The sequence below is a fragment of the Pongo pygmaeus genome, chromosome 8, assembly GCF_028885625.2.
Source record: "Pongo pygmaeus isolate AG05252 chromosome 8, NHGRI_mPonPyg2-v2.0_pri, whole genome shotgun sequence".
NCBI lineage: Eukaryota > Metazoa > Chordata > Mammalia > Primates > Hominidae > Pongo > Pongo pygmaeus.
In genome coordinates, this window is record NC_072381.2 from 74,520,669 (window position 1) to 74,546,539 (window position 25,871).

A 25,871-nucleotide genomic window follows, 5' to 3' on the forward strand; every position below is an offset into this window, starting at 1 on the left:
AACCCCCGACCTCAGGTGATCCGCCCACCTCGGCCTCCCAAAGTGCTAGGATTACAGGCGTGAGCCACTGTGCCGGGCCAAATGTGACCTTTAATTGGAAATGAGTTCTTTGCGGATGTAATAACGTTAAGATGAGGTCATAATGGATCAGGGTAGGCTCTAATCCAATGTCTGGTGTCCTTATAAAAGAGGGAAATTTGGACACAGACACACAGGGAAAACAAGGTGAAGAGGAATGCTTCTACAGGGATTGCCAAGGAGTGTTGGCAACCACGAGAAGCTAGCAGAGAAGCCTGGAAAAGATTATCTCTCAGAGACCCCAAGAGAGAATCAAGCTTGCTTTCACCTTGATTTTGAACTTCTGGTCTTCAGAACTGTGAGACAATAAATTTCTGTTGTTTTAAGCCACACAATCTGTTTTAATTTATATGGCAAGCCTAGGACACGAATACACACACTTGAACATATTCTAGCACAGCCAGTTCTTATCTAAAACATGTTTTTCAACAAGAGATAAAGAAACAGGCCAGGCGCGGCGGCTCACGCCTGTAATTCCAGCACTTTGGGAAGCCGAGGCGGGTGGATCGCCTGAGGTAACGAGTTTGAGACCAGCTTGGCCAATATGGCGAAACCTCGTCTCTCCTAAAAATACAAAAATTAGCCGGGCATGGCGGCGCATGCCCGTTGTCCCAGCTACTCAGGAGGCTAAGGCGGAAATTCCAGTGAACTGAGATCGCACCATTGCACTCCAGCCTTGGGGAACAGAGCGAGACTCTGTCTCAAAAAATAAATAAATAAATAAATAAAAATAAGAAAAGAAAAAGAAAGATGGCCTATTTGTGGAACTTCTTCTAGGTACTGAATATTCATTCTAGCAATACCCAACTTACAATTTCAAAAGTGCATTGTTTCAAGTTCTCCTGCTTTTTGAGAAGTTAAGGCTGGCCTAGGAGATCCAGACTTCGTTTTTATGAATCAGGGACTGCAGCCAAATGTGTAATTTTCTCTGATAGAATTAGGCCCTGCAATTCAAGCCTATCTTTCAGGGAGAGTGTAGAAAGTGATGGTAGCCAACACTGTACAAGGAACCTGAACTGGTGGTGGTGGTAGAGTAGCTTCAGCCATTGCCATCAACACATCTCACATCCTCAGACTGGCTTCCAGTTGAGGCCATGGGATAAAATAACTCTTCACCAGTCTTTATGTTCATAATTGTGATGTTTCATCTGCTACTTTAAAATCTCCTTGGGAAAAGAGAGAGTAAAATAATAAAAAGACTAGCTAGCATCCATGAGCACAAAGACGACCAAACCAAAAAACAAAGTGATTTTCTTCATTAAAAGGCTCTGTGCACGCCGAAGCACTCTCAAAACAGTTCACATCTTCTTCGTTTGTCTTCGCAAACTCCAACTTTCTGTATTTGGCTTTTCCCTCTTAAAGCAACGCAAAGCGACACACTGCGCAGGCGCCTGTGGCCAGGACCCCCGGGAGGATTCAGGCGCAGGCGCTGGGGCCGGGAAGTGGGCGGGCTCGCGCGCGTGCTCTGCGGTTCACTTCCGGCCAGCCCCTCCCCCGCCTCCCTCGCGTGGCCACCTCCCCCTCTGCCTTCTCCTACCCAGTCTCTTCCCCAACTCTCCCCACCCCTCGTGCTCTCCGCCCCGCTTGCCTCCAGTTCTTCCCCGCCCGCTCCATCCGGGTCGCTGACGGCTGTCTCTGGACTGGACAACAGTGGCGTCCGCTTTTCTCTAAGGAACCCGGTAAAGTTTCCCAGGGGCCGGGGAGGGGAGCAGCGGAGCAGCGGCACAGACGCCGGAGGTGCCCTGGTGATCGTCGCCACTGGCTGACGGAGGAGGGACCCAGGAGCCGGAGACGTGCCTCAGCTACCGCGCTGCCTTGCTCTGTGGGCAGGGGCCGCCCCCCGTCACCTTGGGCTTCCCCTGCCCTGAAGGGCTGGGCGAGTTGTGGCCCCAGTGGGTTCGGGGGCGTGTGACGGCGTTAGGGAGGGGCAGGCCGGGCTGGGCGAATGCAGGCCGGCCCGGCATAGGGCTCTTTCTCAGCGCTTCCTGGGGGTGAGGGGCGTGGGGCGAGGGCAGGGTTGTGGCTCCCTGGCCCCGGGGCTGGAATGTCGTTTCTCCCTAGGGATGGGCTTCTCTCAGGTTGAGGCCGCGGACTGCCAAGCCTCGGCCGCCGGCCTCTGAAGCTGTTGCGAGCGGCCGGTTGCGGTAGTCGTCTGCTTGGCCGCGAGGTTGGGTGTGTGCAGATGATTTCTCTTTCCCAGTCCCCAAGAGCTAATCTGGGTGCACGTTCAGGGAAAGACGGGACTAAACTGCTTCTCATTTCCCTACCTGTTGCTGGCGAGAGGACGCCTCTGTGTTTTAAAGAAAAGGGTGGTTAAACCTCGCGCGCTGAAGTCGGGGTATTTTCCTGTATTACTCTTATTTTATTTTTAAATATGGGAAGACAATGCAGAACTCTTGGGAATTATCGAGTTCTGATGCCCCAAAAGAATGAAATCAAACTTCTGTTAATGGGATGATGGGTCGTGGAATGGGACACCTTGGGCACTTGCTAACAGGAACGTAGGAAAATTGGGGTTGAAACTTCGCAGGCTCTGTAAGAATGTGGATGACTACTACAGAATAAGGCTGACTTCCTGTAATTATGATATTTAGTAACGCGATGTGTTTAAAAGTCTACGTATGTATAGATGAAGTGGACTTTGTTATTTGTGTCTTTCTTTACAAGTGAAGAAATATTCAGTCAGTGTGCTGGAAAGTTCTACAGATTTCGCCATCAGACTATCGGTGCCCCAGCCCCCATTCCTATTCTTGAAAAATCTGCAGTGCTGGAGTTATTTGCAATTCCCCCCCGCCAATCTTTAAATAATTGTCTCAGAGGTATAGATAGATACAGATTGCCCACGGGAGATTTTTTTAATCCCGGTTACCACTTGTAATAAAAGAAGTTGAATTTTGGACAGAATTGATATTTAAATTGCATGTTTTTTTCTGTATTATAATTATGCACATTGATTTAGTTTTAAAATTAAATTAGTGAGGTTGGAATATTAGTATTTTGATTTGAAATATGGGATCTTTGGAGGTGATTTAAGATTATGGTTTGGTAAGAGAATCTTCATTTTCTCTCTGGCCTAAAGAGTAATTGGGAGAGTCGTTTAAATTGTGGAAAATTGCTTTAAATTTCCATTATTGGTTTTATTTCTGTTACAGGTAAGAACTCCATTTTCTGTTGATGTGGAGGTAGGTATTAGAAAGCTTAATTATACTAGGATTTGAGGGAGATTGCAAGGTTATGTTTCTGCAGTTGGTTAAATTTTTCACTGTGTATATTTGCTTTTTGGGCAGTGGAAAGACGTCTTATTTCTTGCTCCCATTGAAATTATTTAAAGCAAAAAGTAGAAAAAATTGTGATTAATTTCATCAAGGTACTTATTCCTATTAGTTTAGTCTATCACAAGATAACCAGAAGTCAAAACTAGTTAATATGTTTTAAATTTTGCAAAGGATCATAGAAAGTGACATATTTTCCCTAAAAATTTCTGTGTGATACATTTTAAAAAATACAACTGATTGGTTTTTGAAACTGAATGATACTTATGTAGCATGTTATAAAGTATATTTAATGTTTACCATGTAGCAATTACTGTAGCCTAGCACTTGAAAGAGCAATTATACATCCTTTTTTCTTTGAAGTCATATTAACTTTTTTCTGTTTCCTCAGACATAGGGTACCTCCAACTTTCCGGGGTTTCAGAAGAGAATTTTTTATTGAAACTGGAAGACCAAAATAATTACAAGCATGTTGTGCTGGGGAAATGCATCCTTTGGACAGCTAGGTTTGGGTGGAATTGATGAAGAAATTGTACTAGAGCCCAGAAAAAGTGACTTCTTTATAAATAAAAAGGTCCGAGATGTAGGATGTGGACTCAGACATACTGTGTTTGTTCTGGATGATGGAACAGTGTACACATGTGGATGTAATGATCTAGGACAGCTAGGTCATGAAAAATCCAGAAAGAAACCAGGTAAGTTGAAACGTTTTTAAAATTTGCTATTTCTAATAATTACATCATTTTAAATTTGAATCATCGTATAATTTCTCTAGTTGTAACTATATGTTTATCAAGCTTTAAAAGCAAAGTAGAAGTTATGTATTTCCATTATATGTGTATATTTGTATGGTTCTAAGTACTTTATGTTGTGGTTTCTTTTTTTTTACTACTAGTATTATAAAACCTTATTTTGTATGACGATATAAAACAATAAAGAAAATCAGCCTGCAGTATATAAATCTTTGGTACAGAGTGTATAGTGTGCAGGTCCTCTTTAATAAATTCTGTTCAGCCACCCTGGATAGATTTTAAATGCATAATTTACTCTGTGCTTACCTTACTTTGGGAGGGGAGGAAGAAAACAAGACGAAAGCTTTTTACTTTGACTTGCTTGCCTAAAATATATTTTTATTCTTTTTATCCCTCTGTCATAGTATTTTAAATATGTAATTTTATTTGATTTAGTTACAAATATCTTTTATTCCTCTAATCATCTAGTTTCTGTAGCATTGCTAGCTATTAAAGATTTTGTGACTATGAAGTGTCCTGATTTTGTAGTAGTTGTACAAGCAAATTAAATAATTTGTAGGGTAATGAGAATTTTGAGGAATTTGGTCACATTTCATGTTCTGTTTTCCTGGATATTGTATTTTAAAATCAAATATTTCTACATTTAGGAGTATCATTGTTATGTGAGTTTTGCTTTCAATTATGATAACTAAAAGTTAATGATTTCAGGTGGTAAATTCAGATGAGACTGCAGCTATACTGACTTACAGTTTCTTTTAACTGTAACAATAATGGCACTTCAGTATTTTCTGTGGCAGTTATTTTATCAGTTTATTATTTAAGTGGTTTCTGTTGTTACTCAACTTTTAAGAGATTAATGTAATCTAAGATATTCAGGCATTAAGGCACGATTCATCCTTCACATCATCTCACGACCATGCCAAATCTCACTTTTCTAACTTGCAAATACTGTATCGTTTTCATCCTTTCTTTGTGGTTAAGGTCTTAGTGTATTTTCTTCTGCCTTAATTTGTAATTTATTTTTTATTGGATAAATGATAGTGACATTCATAAAATAGATTTTTAATTCTTGCAGAACTCAAAGTAAATGGCAGCTTTCTTGTACTCTACCTGTCTAAGAACATTTTATGGATTCCTACCAGATTTTCATGATCTCAGGCATTGAGGTGGTCATATTGGTAGAAATGAGTGGTAATTTACTGATACGCATTTGATGATTGTCTCTGCTCCAGAGACAAATGGGCCCTTTACTATTTTTGCTTAGCTTGGAATGCTGCCTCAGGTTGAGATTTTCATGGTACAGAGGCTACTGCTGTTCTTTGTACTTTAGCATGCCCCATAGAAATAACCGAACATCTCTCTGTATTACTTTAATAATTTCTGAAAGGCCATAGGGCAAGGAGAAAGTAAAAAGCCAGCACATAGAAATTGCCAGTATAGTTACTTACGTCTACTGAGGTTTAAAATGTTTAAGTGTTAGAGGTAGACACTGTGTACTAGTAGTATAATAATTATAGTGCCAGGAACAGCCTCCAACTATATAGATGAGATTCTGAGAAACTTAACTAGCTAGAATAGCCTTTGTGGTCATGTTGACATTGTGATGATTGCATTGTGACATCTATATCATCTTGATTCATCCTGGAACCATTATTTGGTAATGTAAAGTTGGGGCGGTGGGTTTCCCTAATTTGGGATACCTCTTTAGGATTGCCTCATTGTTGTCCCGATTACACCACAGCCTATGGAAGAGAAAAGTGACAGGCATTAACTTTGTCTTTGAGAAATTTAGAGTCTGGATTGGGAGTTAAGGTATACATGAGCAACTGGAGAGAACTGGAAATTAGACATGATGTGCCATGCACTTTGAGCCTAGGACATTTAAATGATGGGAAATATTATGGGATAGAATTAAAATAAGATTTCTGGGAGAAAATGAAGGCTTACATTTAATTCTATTGGTGAACACATAAACAGCTAGGAAATAAGTCTGGAGCTGAAATAGCTTAGTTTTGTAGAAGGGGGGGGTCCTGATCCTGAGAAAAGCTTTTTATTATCAGAAGTTCTGGTTCGATGATATATTGAAGTAAACCTAGGTTTCAGAGGGAAGAGAAACAAGTTCAAAAAGTAGTAGTTGCTGTGATAGGAACTCATCTTTTAATCTCAGCCTTGATTGAATATTTATTTATTTATTTATTTATTTATTTATTTTTATTTTTATTTTTTTTTGAGACAGAGTTTCTCTCTTGTTGCCCAGGCTGGAGTGCAATGGCGCCGTCTTGGCTCACCGCAACCTCTGCCTCCCAGGTTCAAGCAATTCTCCTGCCTCAGCCTCCTGAATAGCTGGGATTACAGGCGCCCACCACAATGCCTGGCTACTTTTCATATTTTTAGTAGAGATGGGGTTTTACCATGTTGGCCAGGCTGGTCTCGAACTCCTGACCTCAGGTGATCCGCCTGCCTTGGCCTCCCAAAGTGCTGGAATTACTGGCATAAGCCACTGCTCCTGGCCTAAGATGTTTTTTAAATAATGTTTTTAACTAAATTTTAAGAATGTTTTTAACTGAAGTTATTTATATTTGGAATAATTCGTTAATGATTTAATTGTGTCATTTCCCCAACCCCTTTTTAAATTTGTGAATTTGAGGACTGGATTAAAAGATAAAAAGTTGTTGGATCTTATTTATTTTAAAGTCTTCTGGTAATTGAGCAAGTTGGTTATATTTCTGGGACCATGTAATAAACATAGTTCACTTCCCAGGAGGTTTTTGTTTGTTTTGTTTTGTTTTGTTTTGTTTGAGACAGAGTCTCATTCTGTTGCCCAGGCTGGGATGCAGTGGCATGATCTCTGCTCACTGCAACCTCCACCTCCCAGGTTCAAGCGATTCTTCTGCCTCAGCCTCCCGAGTAGCTGGGACTATAGGCGTGTGCCACAATGCCCGGGTAATTTTTTATATTTTTAGTAGGGACGGGGTTTCACCGTGTTAGCCAGGATGGTCTTGATATCCTGACGTCATGATCCGCCCGCCTTGGCCTCCCAGAGTGCTGGGATTACAGGCGTGAGCCACCGTGCCCAGCTGACTTCACAGGAACTTTAAAATTGTGTCAGAAAGCAGACAGAATGGAGGGAACTAAGAATTGTTTCTTTACATAGGTTGGCTTTATAAATATACATATTCCATAACTAATAAGGAATGAAAGAGAAAGAGGTAGCCTTATTAAGGATAAATTATTCTTGAGATTCATAATAATCTACTGGAGGACTTGGCCTGACAATGTAGTGAATAGATTTAACCTGTGGCCTATTGAAAAGAGGTGTTTCTGTTCTGGACTTTTTAGGAACCACATAGAAAGATTTAACTGAATTCCTTTATTATACTAAAGGTGCAGATTATGTTCATGTTCATCTCTGTTGTCTTGTCCTTTTCTATCACTACTGGCTTTTTCTGAATTATTTCCAGAGAAGTGAATGTTTGACTTTCATGTTTTTTTCTTCATAAGAACTTTAAAATACTTTTGAAGCTAATGTCTCAATTTTTAAATTTATAGCTAACAAATATATTTAATCATCAGTGTGCTAGACCAATCCATTTAAATGAATTGTTGTTTTTTTATACTTTCAAATTCAGTTCTGAAGATTTTAAGTATGGGAAGTATACTTTTCTTTAAAAGATCCTTTTCTTACTGTATATCTAATCATAGGTATAATTTGGTGACCATGGTCCTAACTATGTTTTGCATATTGATTTCCATTTGTTTCATGTTAGAAACAGTACTAAACTGTTCTGTGACCATAATTTGTAAATAAAGTGGTGTTCTGTTTAAAAACAAGCCCTGTTATCTAAAAAACAGTTTTTTGTGTTTTACAACATTCTTTCAAATGGAGTATCTCATTTAATTCTCACAACAGTTGTATGTAGCTAAGGCAGGTATCATGGTCCGCATTTTACAGATGAGGACACTGAGGTTAAAAGAGATTAAGAGACTAATAGGGTCACTTGGCTAGCACATCTTGAGACCACCCTAAATCTTGTGGTTTTTATCCTTAATCTCACAAATCTTTTCCTTTGCTACATTTAGAAGGTAGAAGAATATTTGTTCACCTTTGAGGAAGCTGGTTTCCATCAGTATTTTATTGTAATTCTGAGGGTTTTTTATTTTATTTTATTTTTTTGAGATGGAGTCTTATTCTTTTGCTTAGGCTAGAGTGCAGTGGCGTGATAATAGCTCACTGTAGCCTTGGAATCCTGGGCTCAAGTGATCCTCCTGCCTCAGCTTCCCCAGTAGTTAGGACTACATTTATGTGCCACCATGCCTGGCTAATTTTTTTTTTTTTTTTTTTTTTGAAACGGAGTCTTGCTCTGTCACCCAGGCCGGCATGCAGTGGTGTGATCTCTGCTCACTGCAGCCTCCACCTCCCGGGTTCAAGTGATTCTCCTATCTCAGCCTCCCGAGTAGCTGGGACTACAGGTGTGTGCCACCACACCTGGCTAATTTTTTTGTATTTTTAGTAGAGACAGGGTTTCACCATGTTGGCCAGGGTGGTCTCGAACTCCTGACCTCAGGTGATCTGCCCACCTCGGTCTCCCAAAGTGCTGGGATTACAGGCATGAGCCACCAGGCCTGGCCAATTTTTTTTATGTTTGTTAGAGTTGGGGGTCTCCCTATGTTGCCCAGTCTGGTCTCAAACTGCAGTCTTCAAGCTATCCTCCTGCCCTGGCTTCCCCAAATTGCTGGGATTTATAGGGATGAGCTACTGTGGCAGCCAAGAAAAATCTTTAAAAAATTACTCTCTTATAACTAAGGTTATACAATGAAGACAGCGTATTTTATTATCTTCCCCCTTGTGCACAAACTTAAAAATCATTTTAAGAACTGATAAGATCGAGAGTTCTATTTTCAAGATGTAATATTGTACCAACAAAAACTAAAAAATTCAAATATGTATAGTGTATTACTGAATGGAAGACTAACTTGATTGGCAGAGTTTATGGGTAATAGTTTTAATAGTATGATAAAATTTATTGTGGTTTATGTTGAACTCTTTTTAAAGATGATGAGCATCGAATCTGTGTTTTCCATATCCTCGAATGGTAATTTCTACTGTTGAGTCATTCCAATAAAAGCATTTTGGTCACATAGTAGTGATTACTTGGCTTGCCTTTCTTGCTTCTTCATTTTTCTGACCTGTTCTCTCTGTTCATAAAACAAATCTATAAACGAACTGCTCCTTAGAATATAGTTGAAATTTAAAAAGTAATATAGGAAAATATAACTACGGGAAATAAAGTTACTCACTTAAGGGTGGGTTAAAAATAAAAATATCGGATTATCCCACACATTTCTTACGGAACCAGAACATTTAAACCAAAGAAGCTCATTGTGTTTTATAACTCCCGGTTTTCACAATACCTTCTAAGGAAGAGAAAGATGTGGGTGATAGATTTGAAAAAAGTAATTACTTGGGTCAGGAGTGGAGGCTTGCTTTGAACGTTTTACTTTGAGAAAGGTTAGTGCCCAAGAATCACAGTGTCAAGGGTAGGAAAAAAAAATCATAATGCAAACAGATGACTACTGTTAGAGAAATGTATAATAATACTTTACTTTGTGTAGGACCCTACATCTGAGGAATTTCAAGAGCATTACACAATAACTCATGGTTCCTTTCAAAATGCTTGTGACACAATTTGCAAGAATTATCCTCATCTTAGGGGATAAATTTACGGAGAAATGGCAGCACAAGTTGGTAAGTAACTTGTCAAAATAGCAGATGACTGGTGAACAGCTATAAGTTGAATCTGAAAGTTAGAGTCTACCAGTCTCCTACCTTATTCACTAAATTGTGCTTATGTTTAGAATTATTTACAGTAATATCTTCTGTTTGAGGCAGATCAAATACTAGTGCACAGATTGTTTCCCTGCCATTCGATTTGATGGCCTGTTAAATCATTATTTTACCAAGATGCTTACATTCTGATACCACTTTGATACTTCAGTATAACTCTGTGTGGTATGAAGAATATGTAAACAAACGAACAGAAACTTAACTATGGTAATGCCCAGTCTTTTCTCTTTTCTGTTATATATTGTATATATCCCCTTGTCTAACTGCTATGCTGTACTACAATCCAAGGTCCGTAGTAACTGACTTGCAGAATTGATTTGATGGCTAACCTTGGAACTTGGATTAGTTATGTTGTATAAAGTCCGCGATGTAGATACATGTATCTCTCTCTAAGATGCATTGGTTTGGTGGATGCTTTATAAAACTCTTAAAACCTACACAGAAGACAAAAATAGCAGTAGATGCCTAATCTGAGCAGTCTAACAAAGGGAAGCTTCTTTAAAGGACTTGGAACCAGTGATTTTCTCTTGGGTATGTTAGTGTTTTTGCATGATTAGAAGTGAGCCACATACTTCCCTTAAAAGATCAGCAGTGTGGTAGATTTTGGTTTCACAATTTGGGTACTTAGCAGATTCTTGTTGCAGATGGCAGTCTAGGTAGTCTAGTTTCCATTATCTCCTTAGTAAAGATTCTTAGGTTCCATATTCCCAGTATATCATACAAATGTAGCACTGTTTTTAAAGCTCATTTCTCACAAAGGCATGTATTTTTAAAACTGCTTTGAAGAAATAAAAGTTACTTCTGTATTCCTAGGCTATAAAGTATATCAAGTGCTTGGGAAACGTATGAAAGAATCTAATAGAGGAGGTGTACTCAAATGTTTATATAAGAGTTTATTTGGGCTTGGATAATGTTAGTAGAAAAATGGGTAGCACTAATGAGGAAACTATATTAATGAGCTCATGGTTGACCTTTCTGTTCCCTTGGATTTTTTTTTTCATATTGATGAAATTTAAAAGGCAATAATTAATTTTAAATTGTAATGAGTTATGATAATTACCTTATATGCGAGAAAAACCTATGCTGTGTGTAATTATACAAACGTTTTATTGGAGTTTTGTTTGTTTTTTTAGACAGGATCTTGTTGTCACTGGAGTACAGTGGTTAAATTGTGGCTCAATGCGGCCTTGACTTCCCTGGGTTCAGGAATCCTCTTACCTCAGTCTGCTGAGTAGCTGGGACCACATGTGCATGCCACCATGCCCAGCATATTTTTGTATTTTTTATAGAGACAGGGTTCCACTCTTTTGCCCAGGCTGGTCTCGAAGTGATCCTCGTACCTCAGACTCCCAAAGTGCAGGGATTATAGGCATGAACCACCATGCCAGGCCTTATTAGAGTTTTTTTTTTGTTTTTGTTTTAATGGGAAATTTCTTGCATTTCAGTGGCTTATTCTTTAAACCATAAGTTTTATTTGCCTAGATTTACTCTTTTGTGTTCATTTCTAGCATGGCAGAATTTTGGTTTAGCCTTTCTTGTCCATAAGACATTCTGGAATCCTTTAGTAATGGGCTTTTCACAAATTATTTGAAAATATATTAATTACTTTTTTATTCATATCTAAGTTTTGCCTCATTTTATTCCTTTGCTAGGTGTTATACTATTCTGAAATAACACATTTTTAGTTTTTCATAATTGTTTTCTATTATAAAAGTATTACGTGTTCTTAGTAGAGAATTTCTAACACATAGGAAAGTAAAAACTATAATGTCATCATGCATAGGTAAATAGTATTGTCACTTGAGACCTTTTCTATATTCATATATGTTTCTGATTACAAACTGGGAGTGTGTTCTTGTATCTCAACTTTTTTCCCCCGATAATAATTTAGCATTTTCCCGTGTTTTAAAATTTTAGGAATATTGGGAATATTTAGGAATATAATTAACATTTCATCATTTAGATGTACCAAAATTTATTTAAGTATTCTATTTTTTGGATTTTTTTTTTTTTTTTTAGATGGAGCCTTGCTCTGTCACCCAAGCTGGAGTACATGGTGCGATCTCTACTCACCCCAGCCTCTGCCTCCTGGATTCAAGCGATTCTCCTGTCTCAGCCTCCTGAGTAGCTGGGATTACAGACATGTGCCACCACTCCCAGCTAATTTTTTGTATTTTTAGTAGAGACAAGGTTTCACCATTTTGGCCAGGGTGGTCTCAAACTCCTGACCTTGTGATCCACCTGCCTCAGCCTCCCAAAGTGCTGGGATTACAGGTGTGAGCCACCATGCCCAGCCTATTTTTTGGAATTTATTTCCAGATTTTTGTTATAAGTAATACTGCAATGAACATATATATATATCAGTTTAGTTTTTATGTCTTTATTTTCTTTTTCTCTCTCTCTCTCTCTTTTTTTTTTTTTTTTGAGAGAGAATCTCACTCTGTTGCCTATTGCCTAGGCTGGAGTGCAGTGGTGCCATCTTGGCTCACTGCAACCTCCGCCTCCCAGATTCAAATGATTCTCCTGCTTCAGCTTCCCGAGTAGCTGAGATTGCAGGCATGCACCACCACACTTGGCTAATTTTTGTATTTTTAGTAGAGATGGGGTTTCACCATGATGGCCAGGCTGATCTTGAACTCTTGACCTCAGGTGATCCACCTGCCACGACATCCCAAATTGCTGGGATTACAGGCCTGAGCCACGGCGCCCAGCCTATTTCTTTCTTTTAATTATTTTTTATGTTTTGGGGACAGGGTTTTGCTCTGGCGCCCAGGCTGGAGTGCAGTGACATGATCTTGGCTCACGGCAACCTCTGCCTCCTGGGCTCAAGCGATTCTCCTGCCTCAGCCTCCAGAGTAGCTAGGATTACAGGCATGTGCCACCATGCCTGGGTAATTTTTGTATTTTTAGTAGAGGTGGGGTTTTGCCATGTTGACCAGGCTGGTCTAGAACTCCTGGCCTCAAGTGATCTGCCCACTTCGCCCTCCCAAAGTGCTGAGATTACAGGCATGAGCTACCATGCCCAGCCTCTGTTTCTTAATTATTATTTGAGACGGAGTTTCGCTCTTGTTGCCTAGGCTGGAGTGCAATGGTGCAGTCTTGGCTCACTGCAGCCTCCACCTTCCAGGTTCAAGTGATTCTCTTGCCTTGGCCTCCTGAGTAGCTGGGATTACAGATGCCTGCCAACATGCCCTGCTAATTTTTTGTATTTTTAGTAGAGACGGGATTTTGCCATGTTGGCCAGGCTGGTCTCAAACTCCTGGTCTCAGGTAATCTGCCCACCTCGGCCTCCCAAAGTGCTGGGTTTACAGGTGTGAGCCACCATGCCTGACCTACCTCTGTTTATTTATTTAGGAAAAAGAACATCTTTAATTTTAAGGAGTGAGCACAGTTGTGTCTCATTTTACAAAGTTTATACACATAAGATATTTGTAAATGAAAGTTTTTAAAATGTCTGACAAGGCTGAGTGCGGTGGCTCACACCTGTAATCACAGCACTTTGGGAGGCTGACACAAGCAGATCACGAGGTCAGGAGTTCAAGACCAGCCTGACCCGTGTAGTGAAACCCCGTCTCTACTAAAAAACCAGAAAAATTAGCTGGGCATGGTGGTGTGCCTGTAGTCTCAGCTACTCGGGAGGCTGAGGCAGGAGAATTGCTTGAACCCAGGAGGCAGAGGTAGCAGTGAGCCAAGATCATGCCACTGCACTCTAGCCTGGGTTACAGAGTGAGACTCCAACTAAAAAATAAATAAAATAATAAAGTAAATAAATAAAATGTATGACAAGCTTTCGATTACAACATGATGAATATCATTTAATGATCTAGTAGGGAATAGAAAACAAATGCACAAATAATAGAAATGCAATTAAAATATGCTAAGTGTTATAGGATGTATAAACAACAGTGCTGTGTGGAGATAGTATACTAGCAGATGGCAACAGGCAAATTTGAGACTTACTAAGGGAAGAGTAGTCCATGTAATTGAGATGTCTTGAGAATAGTGAGCAGGAAGGTTAAAGAGGCAAAATTGAGGTCAGATTATAGAAATAAATTAAGGAGCTTGAATTTAATTTGGTGAATATCTATCCATTCATAGTTTGTAATGGGAATTACCATGGATTTATAAAGGAAAGGTTGAAAGGGAGAGAAATTGGAGGTAAAGAAATAGGCTGTGATGGTAGTCCTTTATTTTTTATTTATTATTTTTTTTGAGATGGAGTCTCGTTCTGTCGCCCAGGCTGGAGTGCAGTGGTGCGATCCCAGCTCACTGCAACCTCCGCCTCCCGGGTTCATGTGATTCTCCTCCCTCAGCCTCCCGAGTAGCTGGGATTACAGGCGCCCACCACCACACCCAGCTAATTTTTTTTTTTTTTGTATTTTTAGTAGAGACAGGGTTTCACTATGTTGACCAGACTAGTCTCGAACTCCTGACCTCGTGATCCGCCCGCCTTGGCTCCCAAAGTGCTGAGATTACAGGCGTGAGCCACCGTGCCCGGCCAATGGTAGTCCTTTAAAGCAAGAAAGGAGCAGGTAGATGATGGAGACTTAGGCAGAAAGAATGGACAGGCTTTGGTAACCAGATGGAAATAAATAGTAAATGTAAAGGAAGGAGCCAGGCATGATCCTAGGTAGAATCATTAGCTGTTAGAAATAAGGAATCCAGGAAGAGGAGAAATATTCTCTTTTAAGAGGCAAGTTAAAAGATTCTGGTAAGGTGAATTTTGTGGTAAACATAATATTAAGTGAGCAGTAAGAAATGTAGTACCGTAAGTGGGGAGAAAGATCAGGGCTAAATGTGTGAAGTGTTTATTTTCAATTTTGTTTTATTTTCAGTTCAGATAGGCTGACATTCCAACTGTAGACTTCTCCCCAGTTCTAACCTGTTAAGTAATTAATAATTCATTAACAATACTTAACTTTGTGCTTTTGGAAGACTGCTTAAGGCATGTGGTGATATAATACCGTTGTAAATTTAAAGTAATCTAAATGGTTGCCACCTCCATCTGTTTTGTAAACCTGAATTTTCATATACAGATTTTTTTTTTTTTTTTTTTTTTTTGAGATGGAGTCTTGCTCTGTCACCCAGGCTGGAGGGCAGTGGCACCATCTCGGCTCACTGCAACCTCCGCCTCCAAGGTTCAAGCGATTCTCCTGCTTCAGCCTTTCAAGGAGCTGGGATTACAGGCACCCGCCACCGTGCCCGGCTAATTTTTTTTGTATTTTTAGTAGAGACGCGGTTTCACCATATCGGTCAGGCTGGTCTCGGACTCCTGACCTGAAGTGATCTGCCTGCCTCGGCCTCTCAAAGTGCTAGGATTACAGGCGTGAGCCACTGCTCCCAGCCCATTTGCTTATTCTTTTGCTGACACAAACCTATTCCTTTTTTTTTTTTTTTGACACAGAGGCTTGCTCTGTCGCCCAGGCTGGAGTGCAGTGGCGTGATCTTGGCTCACTGTGAGCTCCACTTCCTGGGTTCACGCCATTCTCCTGCCTCAGCCTCCCGATTAGCTGGGACTACAGGCGCCTGCCATGACTCCCGGCTAATTTTTTGTATTTTCAGTAGAGATGGGGTTTCACCATGTTAGCCAGGATGGTATCGACCTCCTGACCTGATGATTCGCCCGCCTTGGCCTCCCAAAGTGCCAAACCTATTCTTAATTACTATGTTTTACTTCAGGACTTCCCTCCAGGTCTTACTGGAAACAAAGGTTTTGCAGTCAGAAGGTGCAATGACATAGGTATAAGTTGCTTTTGGTTCCACTAGTAGCTGAAGTAATTTTAACTATAAGTTGGATATATGCCGGCAATGTAGGCAAGAGCTATTGGGAAATACACCTTTTGCGATAATGCTGTTGCTTCTGTGAAAGGGAAACAGGTGTGGGGAAGAAAGAGGTGAGGCTAAAAGCGGTCCTAAAGAACAGAATTAGGAGTATCTGAAAAGCAATTGGAAGAAGGTTTAGCTACTTTACCTATACATTATTAGAAGACATTTGTGACTTTTTTTTTTTTTTTTAGGATGGCATAACGAGGATAAAGTAGATCTTAGATTGCTTCCCACAATTGATACAAAGTACAGTTGATCAGTCAGCATATATGTAATTTCTAATCCAAGTATTGCTTAGCTATAGATTTCATAACTAGGCTCTCTAATAGGAATGAACCTTATATTTTGAAGAGTTACTAGGTAGAAGACTGAGTAGTTGATGTTACCTGTACCAGAACATAGAACTATTCATATTTTCAGTTAGGAAGTTGAATGAGCCTCTGCAACTGAGAATAAGGGGAAAAGGAAACACATTATAAGTTGGTACTGCATTGTATAGGGTGAATAAATGCATAAGCCATATAACTGGAGAGAAATTTAGTGTTATATTTAGAATGTATTATTTATGGCTGGATGCGGCGGCTCACGCCTGTATTCCCAGAACTTTGGGAGGTCGAGGCGGGTGGATCACAAGGTCAGGAGTTTGAAACTAGCCTGGCCAACATGGTGAAACTCTGTCTCTACTAAAAAAATACAAAAATTAGCTGGGTATGGTGGCATGCACCTGTAATCCCAGCTACTTGGGAGACTAAGGAGAATTGCTTGAACCTGGGAAGCAGAGGTTGCAGTGAGTCGAGATCGTGCCACTGTTATTTGTGTCACTGCACTCCAGCCTGGCGACACAGCAAGACTCTGTCTCAAAAACAAGCAAACAAAAAGAATATTATTTACACATTATAATGCTGATTTAAAAAGATAATAACAGTAAACCTCCATTATGTGCCAGGTACTGTGCTGAATTCTTTATTCATTATCCGAAAGTCTTATATCTATCCTGCAAAAGTATGTGTTTTGGTGAGAACAGTTAGACTCCAGAAGATTAAGTAATTCTCCCAAAGTTGAAATTAAAGCTGAGTAGGAACAAGAGCCAATTAGAACAATGGAAGAAAAGAAACCAAATTATTATAATAGCAAGAGAAACAAAATATAATATTATTATAATATTATATTATTATAATAATATAATATTATATTATTATAATAATATAATATTATATTATTATAATAATATAATATTATATTATTATAATAATATAATATTATATTATTATAATAATATAATATTATATTATTATAATAGCGAGAGAAACAAAATAACCCAGGAATAAAGTAGTAAGAAATGTGCAAGACCTATATGATGAAGACTTGAAAGCATTACTGAGGGGCACAAAAAACTTGAGCAAATGAAAACCACATTTATGGATAGGGACACTCAACCACATCAACCTGTCAATTTTCTCTAATTTGTAAATTTAGTATGATCCCAATGAAAATGTCAAATGGCTTTTGGGGGAAGTAGACAAATATATACTCAAGTTCATATGGAAAAAGAAAAAGTAGCTAGGAAAATTCTAAAAAAACAGTAATACGTATTAACTTTTTTTAAAGACAGTTTCTAATATACATTAAGTAAAATGAGCAAGGTGTAGAGAGTAATGTATAGAGAGCTACATTTTGGATTTTTTAAACAAGAAAAAATACACACTTGCATTTGCTTTATAGATACACAAAAAACCCTGGGAGGATATATACAACTAATAACATTGGTAACTGTTGGTGTAGAGGTGGGAAAAGAAGTGGTGAGAGTTGGGTTGCTGGAGAACATACATAGTAGACTTTTCACTGCATACCTTTTTAAACAAAATATAAATATATTACCCATTCAATTTTTTTTTTTTAAGGGTAGGCTTTGGAATTAGAGCGCTTACATAAAAATCCTGGCTCTGTTGCTAGATCTGTTTTCTTGGTCACATTGCTTAACCTTTCTGTGCCTAGGTGTTCTCTTCTCTAAAATTAGGATAATCATGCCAAACTCCTAGAGTAGCTGCAGGAGAATTGCTTGAACCCGGGAGGTGGAGGTTGCAGTGAGCTGAGATTGCGCCACTGCACTCCAGCCTGGTGACAGAGTGAAACTCTCGTCTCAGAAAAATAAAGATAAAACCTAACAGTGCAAAGAACAATGCCTAGCATATGGTGAGTATTCAATAAGTGTTTGCCTAGAAGAAAAAACAATATTAGAATGGGAATTTAAATTTAGGTCTGCCTTACGGTAATGCGGTATTATGCTGTTTCATATTTGCCTAATGACTGTATATTGTCCTGTATGGAAACTATATTGCTTTCATAATTACCTCCAGATATACAATACAGATCTTTTCATTTATGCCTGAAGTTCAGACATGTATTCAACAGACAGTTGTCTTCCTACTGTGCCCCTGATATTGTGCTAGGCATGAAAGTACTTTGCCTTTAGTCTTCAATTAACCTTACTAGAGCTCTTATTCAAAGACTATGCCAAAATTTAAAAAAATTGTTTGTTTATGGTACTTAGAGGTAATGCTTTATTGGAGCGATATAAAATGGATTGGATTCCTTTACCTTCAGACTTTAAAGATACAATAATGATACCAAAAAAGAAAAGAATTAAAGATGCCTTTTTTTTCTTGTGAGAAGCACATACGTGATGGAAGTTAGATTGATCATTGATTTTAAAAAGGTTATTTAATCATTAATAATTATAAGGTGGCCAGGCATGGTGGCTCACACCTGTAATCCTAGCACTTAGGGAGGCCAAGGCAGGCGGATTGCCTGAGCTTAGGAATTCAAGACCAGCCTGGGCAACATGGTGAAACCCCATTTCTATTAGAAATAGAAAAAATTAGCTGGGTGTGGTGATGCATGCCTGTAATCCCAGCTACTCAGGAGGCTGAGGCATGAGAATTGCTTGAACCCAGAAGGTGGTGGTTGCAGTGATTGTACCACTGCACTCTATCCTGGGCAACAGAACAAGACTCTGTCTTAAAAGAAAAAAAAATAATAAGGTGTAGTTTGTGTACTGATATTTTGAGGATCATAGGCACTTGAGTAAATATACTTAGTTATACTTTTTTTTTTTTTTTTTTTGAGACAGAGTCTCACCCTGTCACCCAGGCTGGAGTGCAGTGGCGTGATCTTGGCTCACTTTGACCTCCACCTCCCGGGTTCAAGTGATTCTCCTGCCTCAGCCTCCCAAGTAGCTGGGATTATAGATGCCTGCCACCACGCACGGCTAATTTTTGTATTTTTAGTAGAGACAGGGTTTCACCATGTTGGCCAGGCTGGTCTCGAACTCCTGACCTTGTGATTCACCCACTTTGGCCTCCCAAAGTGCTGGGATTACAGGCATGAGCCACTGTTAGTTATACTTTTAAAACCAGCCCTGCCCTTCCCAAAATGATGAGCTGACCTTAAAATGTAGAGTGCATGGTTTGATCATACTTCTCTACTCTTATTTTGCATTTGTTGTTATTTTCACACCAATCTGAATAAAATTTTGGCTTAGTGTGTTGTTGATAAACTGTGTACCCACTGTTATACGGTGCTTGACTATGAGAGAAATTTATACGTCAAGAAAATCAAGGACAAATATATATATATATTACATATATGTTTGAAATTGTATAAAACTGTTAAGTTGTGGAGAACAAAAAAAGAAACATTTAAAATGGAAGCCATTGCAGTTAGCTATCTTTATCTGTCAAAATAAAATGCAAAAACAACTCTTTTTCCTTGTTTGTTAATGCTTGCACTCACTTAGGTTCAGACCTTAAATTTACTTTAGGGTCTCTTCCTTTCCTGTAGCACCAACATTGACCCAGTTGCCAGATTTTGGTTATTTTTCTAAGTGACTGTCTTGTTTTTTAATTTCCTTTGCAAATAGCTAACTATGTCGTTTTGAGTTAATTTAAACTATTGGGTCCTTAGTTTCCTCCTCTCTCAATCTAAAATTCTTTGTTTTCATTCAGGACTATTACTGGTGTACATGAGAACTGTGGCCAGTAGCTCTTTAACTGATCTTCCTGCTGCAGTTCATTCTTATTAATTCCAGGTTAATCTTTCCAAGGTATATTTCAGTTTCTCTGTCTTGAAATTTGCCCAGCTAAAGTACCATCTCCGTCATTACTCCTTGGTCACTCATAGGAATTCAAGTCACACATTTTGTGTACTACCAAGTACAGTCCATGGAATTCAATAACTTAATAAATTGCATCGCTGTCTTCCCATTACAGTGATCTTCCCTACCACGTCATCTCCTGGATGGTAGAAAACCTTGTCTTACATGTCTTTGCTAAAACCGCAGTGAAATGCTATGGTGCACATAGGAGGAACTCAGGGCAGGGTTGTTGAATGAGCACATGATCAATGTATTTTATTGGTTGTGTCTTACGGAAGGAAGATCATAGACTCTTGTTTTAATGAACTTGATCCCCATCAGCTACATTACAGTGAAAAATTTAAAATTTAAAACTCTACTAATATATTCTGAGGGTTCATTCTTGGCTTGTCTTTTAAAGAAATTGAACTAAAGCAACTATATGACTGTATTGTATTATGTTGGAGTCTTTATATTTCACCTTTACCTCTTCTTTCCTCTTCAAAGCAATTAATTTTAGCAGTTCGTAGACATCCAGATAGTACTTCTTTAAAAGAAAAGGGCCAGGCATGGTGGCTTACGCCTGTAATCCCAGCACTTTGGGAGGCTGAGGCCAGTGGATCACCTGAGGAGTTCGAGACCAGCCTGGTCCAACATGGTGAAACCCCGCCTCTACTAAAAATACAAAAATTAGCCGGGCATGGTGGCCGGTGCCTGTAATCCCAGCTACTCAGGAGGCTGAGGCAGGAGAATCGCTTGAACCCGGGAGGCAGAGGTTGCAGTGAGCTGAGATCACGACACTGCACTACAGCCTGGGCTACAGAGCGAGACTCTGTCTCAGAAAAAAGGATATTGTAATGCCCCTAAGTAAAAATAAAACTATATTTTGGAAGTAAATTATTGAAACATAACTATGTTATATTTGAATATTAACAAAAGGACTGGTTCAATAAATACGGAAATGTTTATAACTTAGTGCCTTTATCTGTGAAGCTTAAGGATAACCTCCTCATGGTGTTATGAGGATTAAATAAGATTAAGTAATTAAAGTGCTAAGCTTAGTGCCAGGCACATAAGCTCTTTATATATATTAATTGTATTCCTCTATATAAATATATAAAAGGGGTATGAACTTGTCAACATATCCATTACAAATAATTTCTTAATCTTGTTAATTGTTTCTTCATATAAACATTTTATTGTTTGCTGTCAACTAAGACATGTAGGTTACTTTATATTAACTTTAGATTTTATCAGGGAACCCACTAAAATACTTTCTTGGCTATAGATTGTACCATTCCAAATTGCTACTGGTAATTATTAGTAATAATTAGAGGGAATAAAAATTTTAATTTATTGATGTTTTAGTTTTGTTTGTTTCTTTAATTCTGAATTTGTCTTACAGTTTGTGATGATTGTTAAGTGCATCATGTTAGAGATCCTTTTAAAAGTATCAGTTACCACCAGCCTGGGCAAGATGGTGAAACCCCGTCCCTACTAAAAATACAAAAATAGCCAGGCGTGGTGGCACACTTGTGTAATCCCAGCTACTCGGGAGCCTGAGTCAGGAGAATCGCATGAGCCCAGGAGGTGGAGGTGGCAGTGAGCCGAGATCGTGCCACTGCACTCCAGCCTGGGCAACAGAGCGAGACTCTGTCTCAAAAATAGAAACAACATAAAAAAAAAAAGTAAATATAAAAGTATTAGTAAACAATAGTTGCACTTTGTTTTATTTAAACAATAATTTCACTGTTATTGTTCAGTAATAGGGAAGTTTATGCCTTGAGCGAAGTAGCGAAGTAGCCTTTGGTTATTTGTTTTCTCTGCAACAAAATTAGCAGTGTAATTATTTAAAGTTAAAAACAAATCTGAATTGCTCATTGATGTTATTCACTAATCCCAAGTGATTAATATCTTTATCTTTAAAAAGTCAGAATCATAAAATGGGACAGATGTACGTCTCATGCCTGTAATCCCAACACTTTGGGAGGCTGAGGTGGGTGGATCACTTGAGGTCAGGAGTTTGAGACAAGCCTGGCCAACATGGTGAAACCTCATCTCTACTAAAAATACAAAAAATTAGCTGGGCGTGGTGGTGCCAGCTGGGCGTGGTTAGCTGAGGCAGGACAATTTCTTGAACCTGGGAGGTGGAGGTTGCTGTGAGCCAAGATTGCACCACTGCACTCCAGCCTGGGCAACAGAGTTAGTGAGACTCGGTCTCAAAAAAAAAATAAATAATAAATAAATAAATAAAAAATAAAATACTTCAACTGCACGTTCAGTTGTTTAATAAAACAAAGAAGAAAAGAAAAAAGAATTTATAAAAAAACCAGTGTTAAATTTGGTAATCATTTTCCCAATCTTTTCTCTGCATACATGTGTAAGAATGGAGCTCTACAATATCTTTTTTATTTTATAGTATGGTATCTTGAGAACTGTAAAGTTAAATTTTTAGGCATGGATTTTAGGTACACTCTGCATTGCCCTAGTTTAGAGTTTTGAGTTGTTCAGAGAGAAGAGAAGGGGAGATCTGTATTTTTAACAACTAATGAGGCATGGTAGGACAGAGGATTTTGAAACTGAAGCTCTGGTGGTTTTAAACATGTACTAAAGAGTTGAAATGATCTCTTTAAAATAGGTATTTGACAAAGTATATTCCTTCTGACCTCAGTATTAAAAATTTTCAACGTGGATATACTTGTCACTCTTCATAAAACTATTGATTCTAGATCCTGTTAACGTGAACATAAAACATCAACAGAGATTTTTGTTCTCTATATAAAATGATCAATGTTTTAGTTTGTGGTCATTCCTGGACATGGGCATTCACAGAACTGCCAAATACTTGAGTCAGCAAATGTGCACTTTATCAGCGGAGGTTCAAGGCAGTGCTCTGCCTTTTTGTTCTAGTTGTCATTACAAACAAGTGGCCTTTTTGTAATATATTTAATGCCACATTTTTTGCATATTTTGCCCATCTTATTGGTGATTTTGCTGTTTAAAATGGTCCCCAGGCTGGGTGCTGTGGCTCAAACCTGTAATCCCAGCACTTTGGGAGGATTACTTGAGTCCAGGAGTTCAAGACCAGCCTGGGCAAAATAGGGAGACCCCATCTCTACAAATGATTAAAAAATTAGTGGGGTGTGGTAGCTCATGTCTGTGGTCCCAGCTACTCAGGAGGCTGAAGCAGGAGGATCACCTGAGCCTAGGAGGTTGCTGCTGCAGTGAGCTGTAATTTCACCACTGCACTCCATCCTGGGCAACAGAGAGACCTGGTCTCAAAAAAAAAAAAAAAAAAAAAAGTGTAGTGCTTAAATGCATACTAAATGAGATGTTTTAAAACGGAAGCATCCCTAAAACAAAATTATGTGTTTATCAGTTGACAAAAATGTTCTGACCAGAGGCTTGCAGGAACCTTACCTTGTATTTTCTTTAGGGGCAATGATTCAATATTTGCTAAGTCAGTGTTCATGGTGACTTTATAGGACATAACTACTGCAGATAGTGAGAATTGATTATTCCCAGCTAGACTAGAATAAAAAGACTAAAATAATAAGTGGAAGAATGATGTGGTTTCTTAAAGGGTGATGCAGTAGTGAAATAAACTATCAGTATTTAGCATCCTTCTGTTTCTTCGTGCATTGTACAGAGTGTTGTGTCATTTTTTAAGAAGGTATAAAACAAGTCTGGAGTCTCTATCTTTGTAGCTTTTATTTTTCTCTTTTTGTAGCTTTCATTGTCCACAATTAAGAATATAGAATTTTTCGCTCTCTGTTCATAATGGCAAAGAGAAGAAAATTGACAGAGGGAGATGTTTCATAATTCAGACATATCAGAGAGAGCAGCACTTTATGATGGTGAAATTGATCATATAAGTGAACTCTTACACAATGAATTGGAGTTGATGATACTCTGTATGAATTTTCACAAGCTTAATTGATAATATTTCTGAGGTCCCAGAGGACATAGGATATTCTTACCCAGTTACTCATTCAACAGGAAGTACTTTGTTATGTAATATTTTGCAACAAGAACCTGGACCTGTCTATCCTGTATGTGAGACAGTATTCTTTCTTTTAATGATATTTGTGCAGAAAAATGTACTTGATGTAGTTTGTAAGCAAACAAACACTAAAGTTGGATTTGCCTACAAAGGTGATTGGAAGGACACAGATATTGTAGAAATGAAAATTTTCATTAGGTTGATCATTGTAACTGTTTTAAAAATAAGCCTAAAAATGAAAGTCGTTCTTTATGAAGCAAAGAAGGATGCCCTCTTTCTGCTCGGTAAAACGATGCGCCATTAGTGTTTTCAAAAGTGTGATTAATGATAGAAGTGTAAGAAGAACCAGAAGTAATGATGAACAAGGACCTATTAGAGATGTATTCAAGTCGTTATCTACAAAGTTGATACGTTTCATCTGTCTAGCACTTTATCTTTTCAGGTTTTGCCTATGTCTCTGAAAAATGAATTCAAAAGGCAATTTTTTCCACTTGTGTTTTCCTTTCTGTGCCTCCAAAAATTAAATGTCTCTTTTTTTCTTTTCTTGAAGAGAAATACTGTGACTCATAAATACTGATAGGAACACAATGATACTTTTTTTCACACTTTTTATATGAACATTTTGAAACATAAAGAAAAGTTGAGGCCAGGCGCGGTGGCTCATGCCTGTAATCTCAACACTTTGGGAGGCTAAGGAGGGCGTGTTGCTTGAGCTCACGAGTTTGAGACCACCCTGGGCAACATAGTGAAACCCCATCTCTAAAAAATACAAAAAATTAGCCTGTAGCCTCAGCTACTTAGGAGCCTGAGGTGGGAGGATCACTTGAGCCTCAGAGGCGGGGTTGCAGTGAGCCGAGATCACGCCACTGCACTCCAGCCTGGGCAACAGAGTGAGATCCTGTCTCCAAAAAAAAAAAAAAAAAAAGAAAAGTTAAAAGAATAGTATTAACATTGGCTGGGCACGGTGGCTCACGCCTGTAATCCCAGCACTTTGGGAGGCCGAGGCGGGCGGATCACGAGGTCAGGAGATTAAGACCATCCTGGCTAACACGTTGAAACCCAGTCTCTACTAAAAATACAAAAAAAAAAAAAAAAAAAATTAGCTGGGCGTGGTGGCGGGCACCTGTAGTCCCAGCTACTCGGGAGGCTGAGGCGGGAGAATGGCATGAACCCAGGAGGCAGAGCTTGCAGTGAGCCGAGATCGCGCCACTGCACTCCAGCCTGGGCGACAGAGACTCCATCTCAAAAAAAAAAAAAAATAGTGTTAACATTTTGCCATATATTTTGTCGTGTGTATTTATATTTTTAAATAACATACCTTTTTATTTCAGAATTACTGTTGACTATAATGATTATATGCTATTATTAAACCTTTCCAACAAGTTTAGCATCAAACATTTGTAATTTCGACATTTTGTAGCCCTTATTTATCAAAGGATTCAATAGTTTTTTTAATGGACTTGTGTGGCAAGTTTTTTCTTTGGTTTTTTTTTTTTTTTTTTTTTTTTTTTTTTTGGTCTTTGGGTTTTTCTACTTATCGTCAATTGATGTGGTTTAATCCCCCTTAACTCTCCGTTTTCTAATTGTGTTATTGGCCTTTAAAGGTAAATGTACTTTGGTGATAGTACCTGGAACATAGTAAATAATAAATGTTAGCTGTTAGATTTGGCATGAGTTTTTTTTGCATCCCTTTCTTACGCAGAACATTACTGGGCCAGGCTTTGTAAGTGAATTTTTTTGTTTGTTTTGCTGGATTCATTTATTTCTCTTCATTCTTGCTTGTCATTATCTCCCTTTTTAGGCCATCTTGATTTGAGTATTCAACCAGAATTTGACTTGGATGTAAAATGTCTCAACAAACCATTGATATGACTTTCTAGGATACTGGGGAAAAATGATTGAGATTATTCATTTTGATGAGCCATTTGGAAAAAATAGATAGTTTTTAAAAAATTATAGTGAA

At 38.7% G+C, this 25,871-nt stretch overlaps 1 protein-coding gene across 17 annotated transcripts in view; it reads left to right on the forward strand.

The window, feature by feature from the left end:
• The first annotated feature begins 1,520 nt into the window (after window positions 1–1,520).
• HERC4 (HECT and RLD domain containing E3 ubiquitin protein ligase 4) overlaps window positions 1,521–25,871 on the forward strand; it is a 153,913-nt gene continuing 129,562 nt past the window's right edge. For 5 of the 17 annotated variants that reach the window (XR_010127504.1, XM_054436709.2, XM_063670566.1 and 2 more), the window contains exons 1-3: window positions 1,593–1,757; window positions 3,231–3,260; window positions 3,742–4,045. Coding sequence is in view for 16 of the 17 variants with exons in the window: in XM_054436709.2 (XP_054292684.1) it covers window positions 3,820–4,045 (226 nt within the window). In the remaining variant the exon portion in view is untranslated. The other 12 variants (XM_063670559.1, XM_063670562.1, XM_063670564.1 and 9 more) reach the window with 10 other exon arrangements.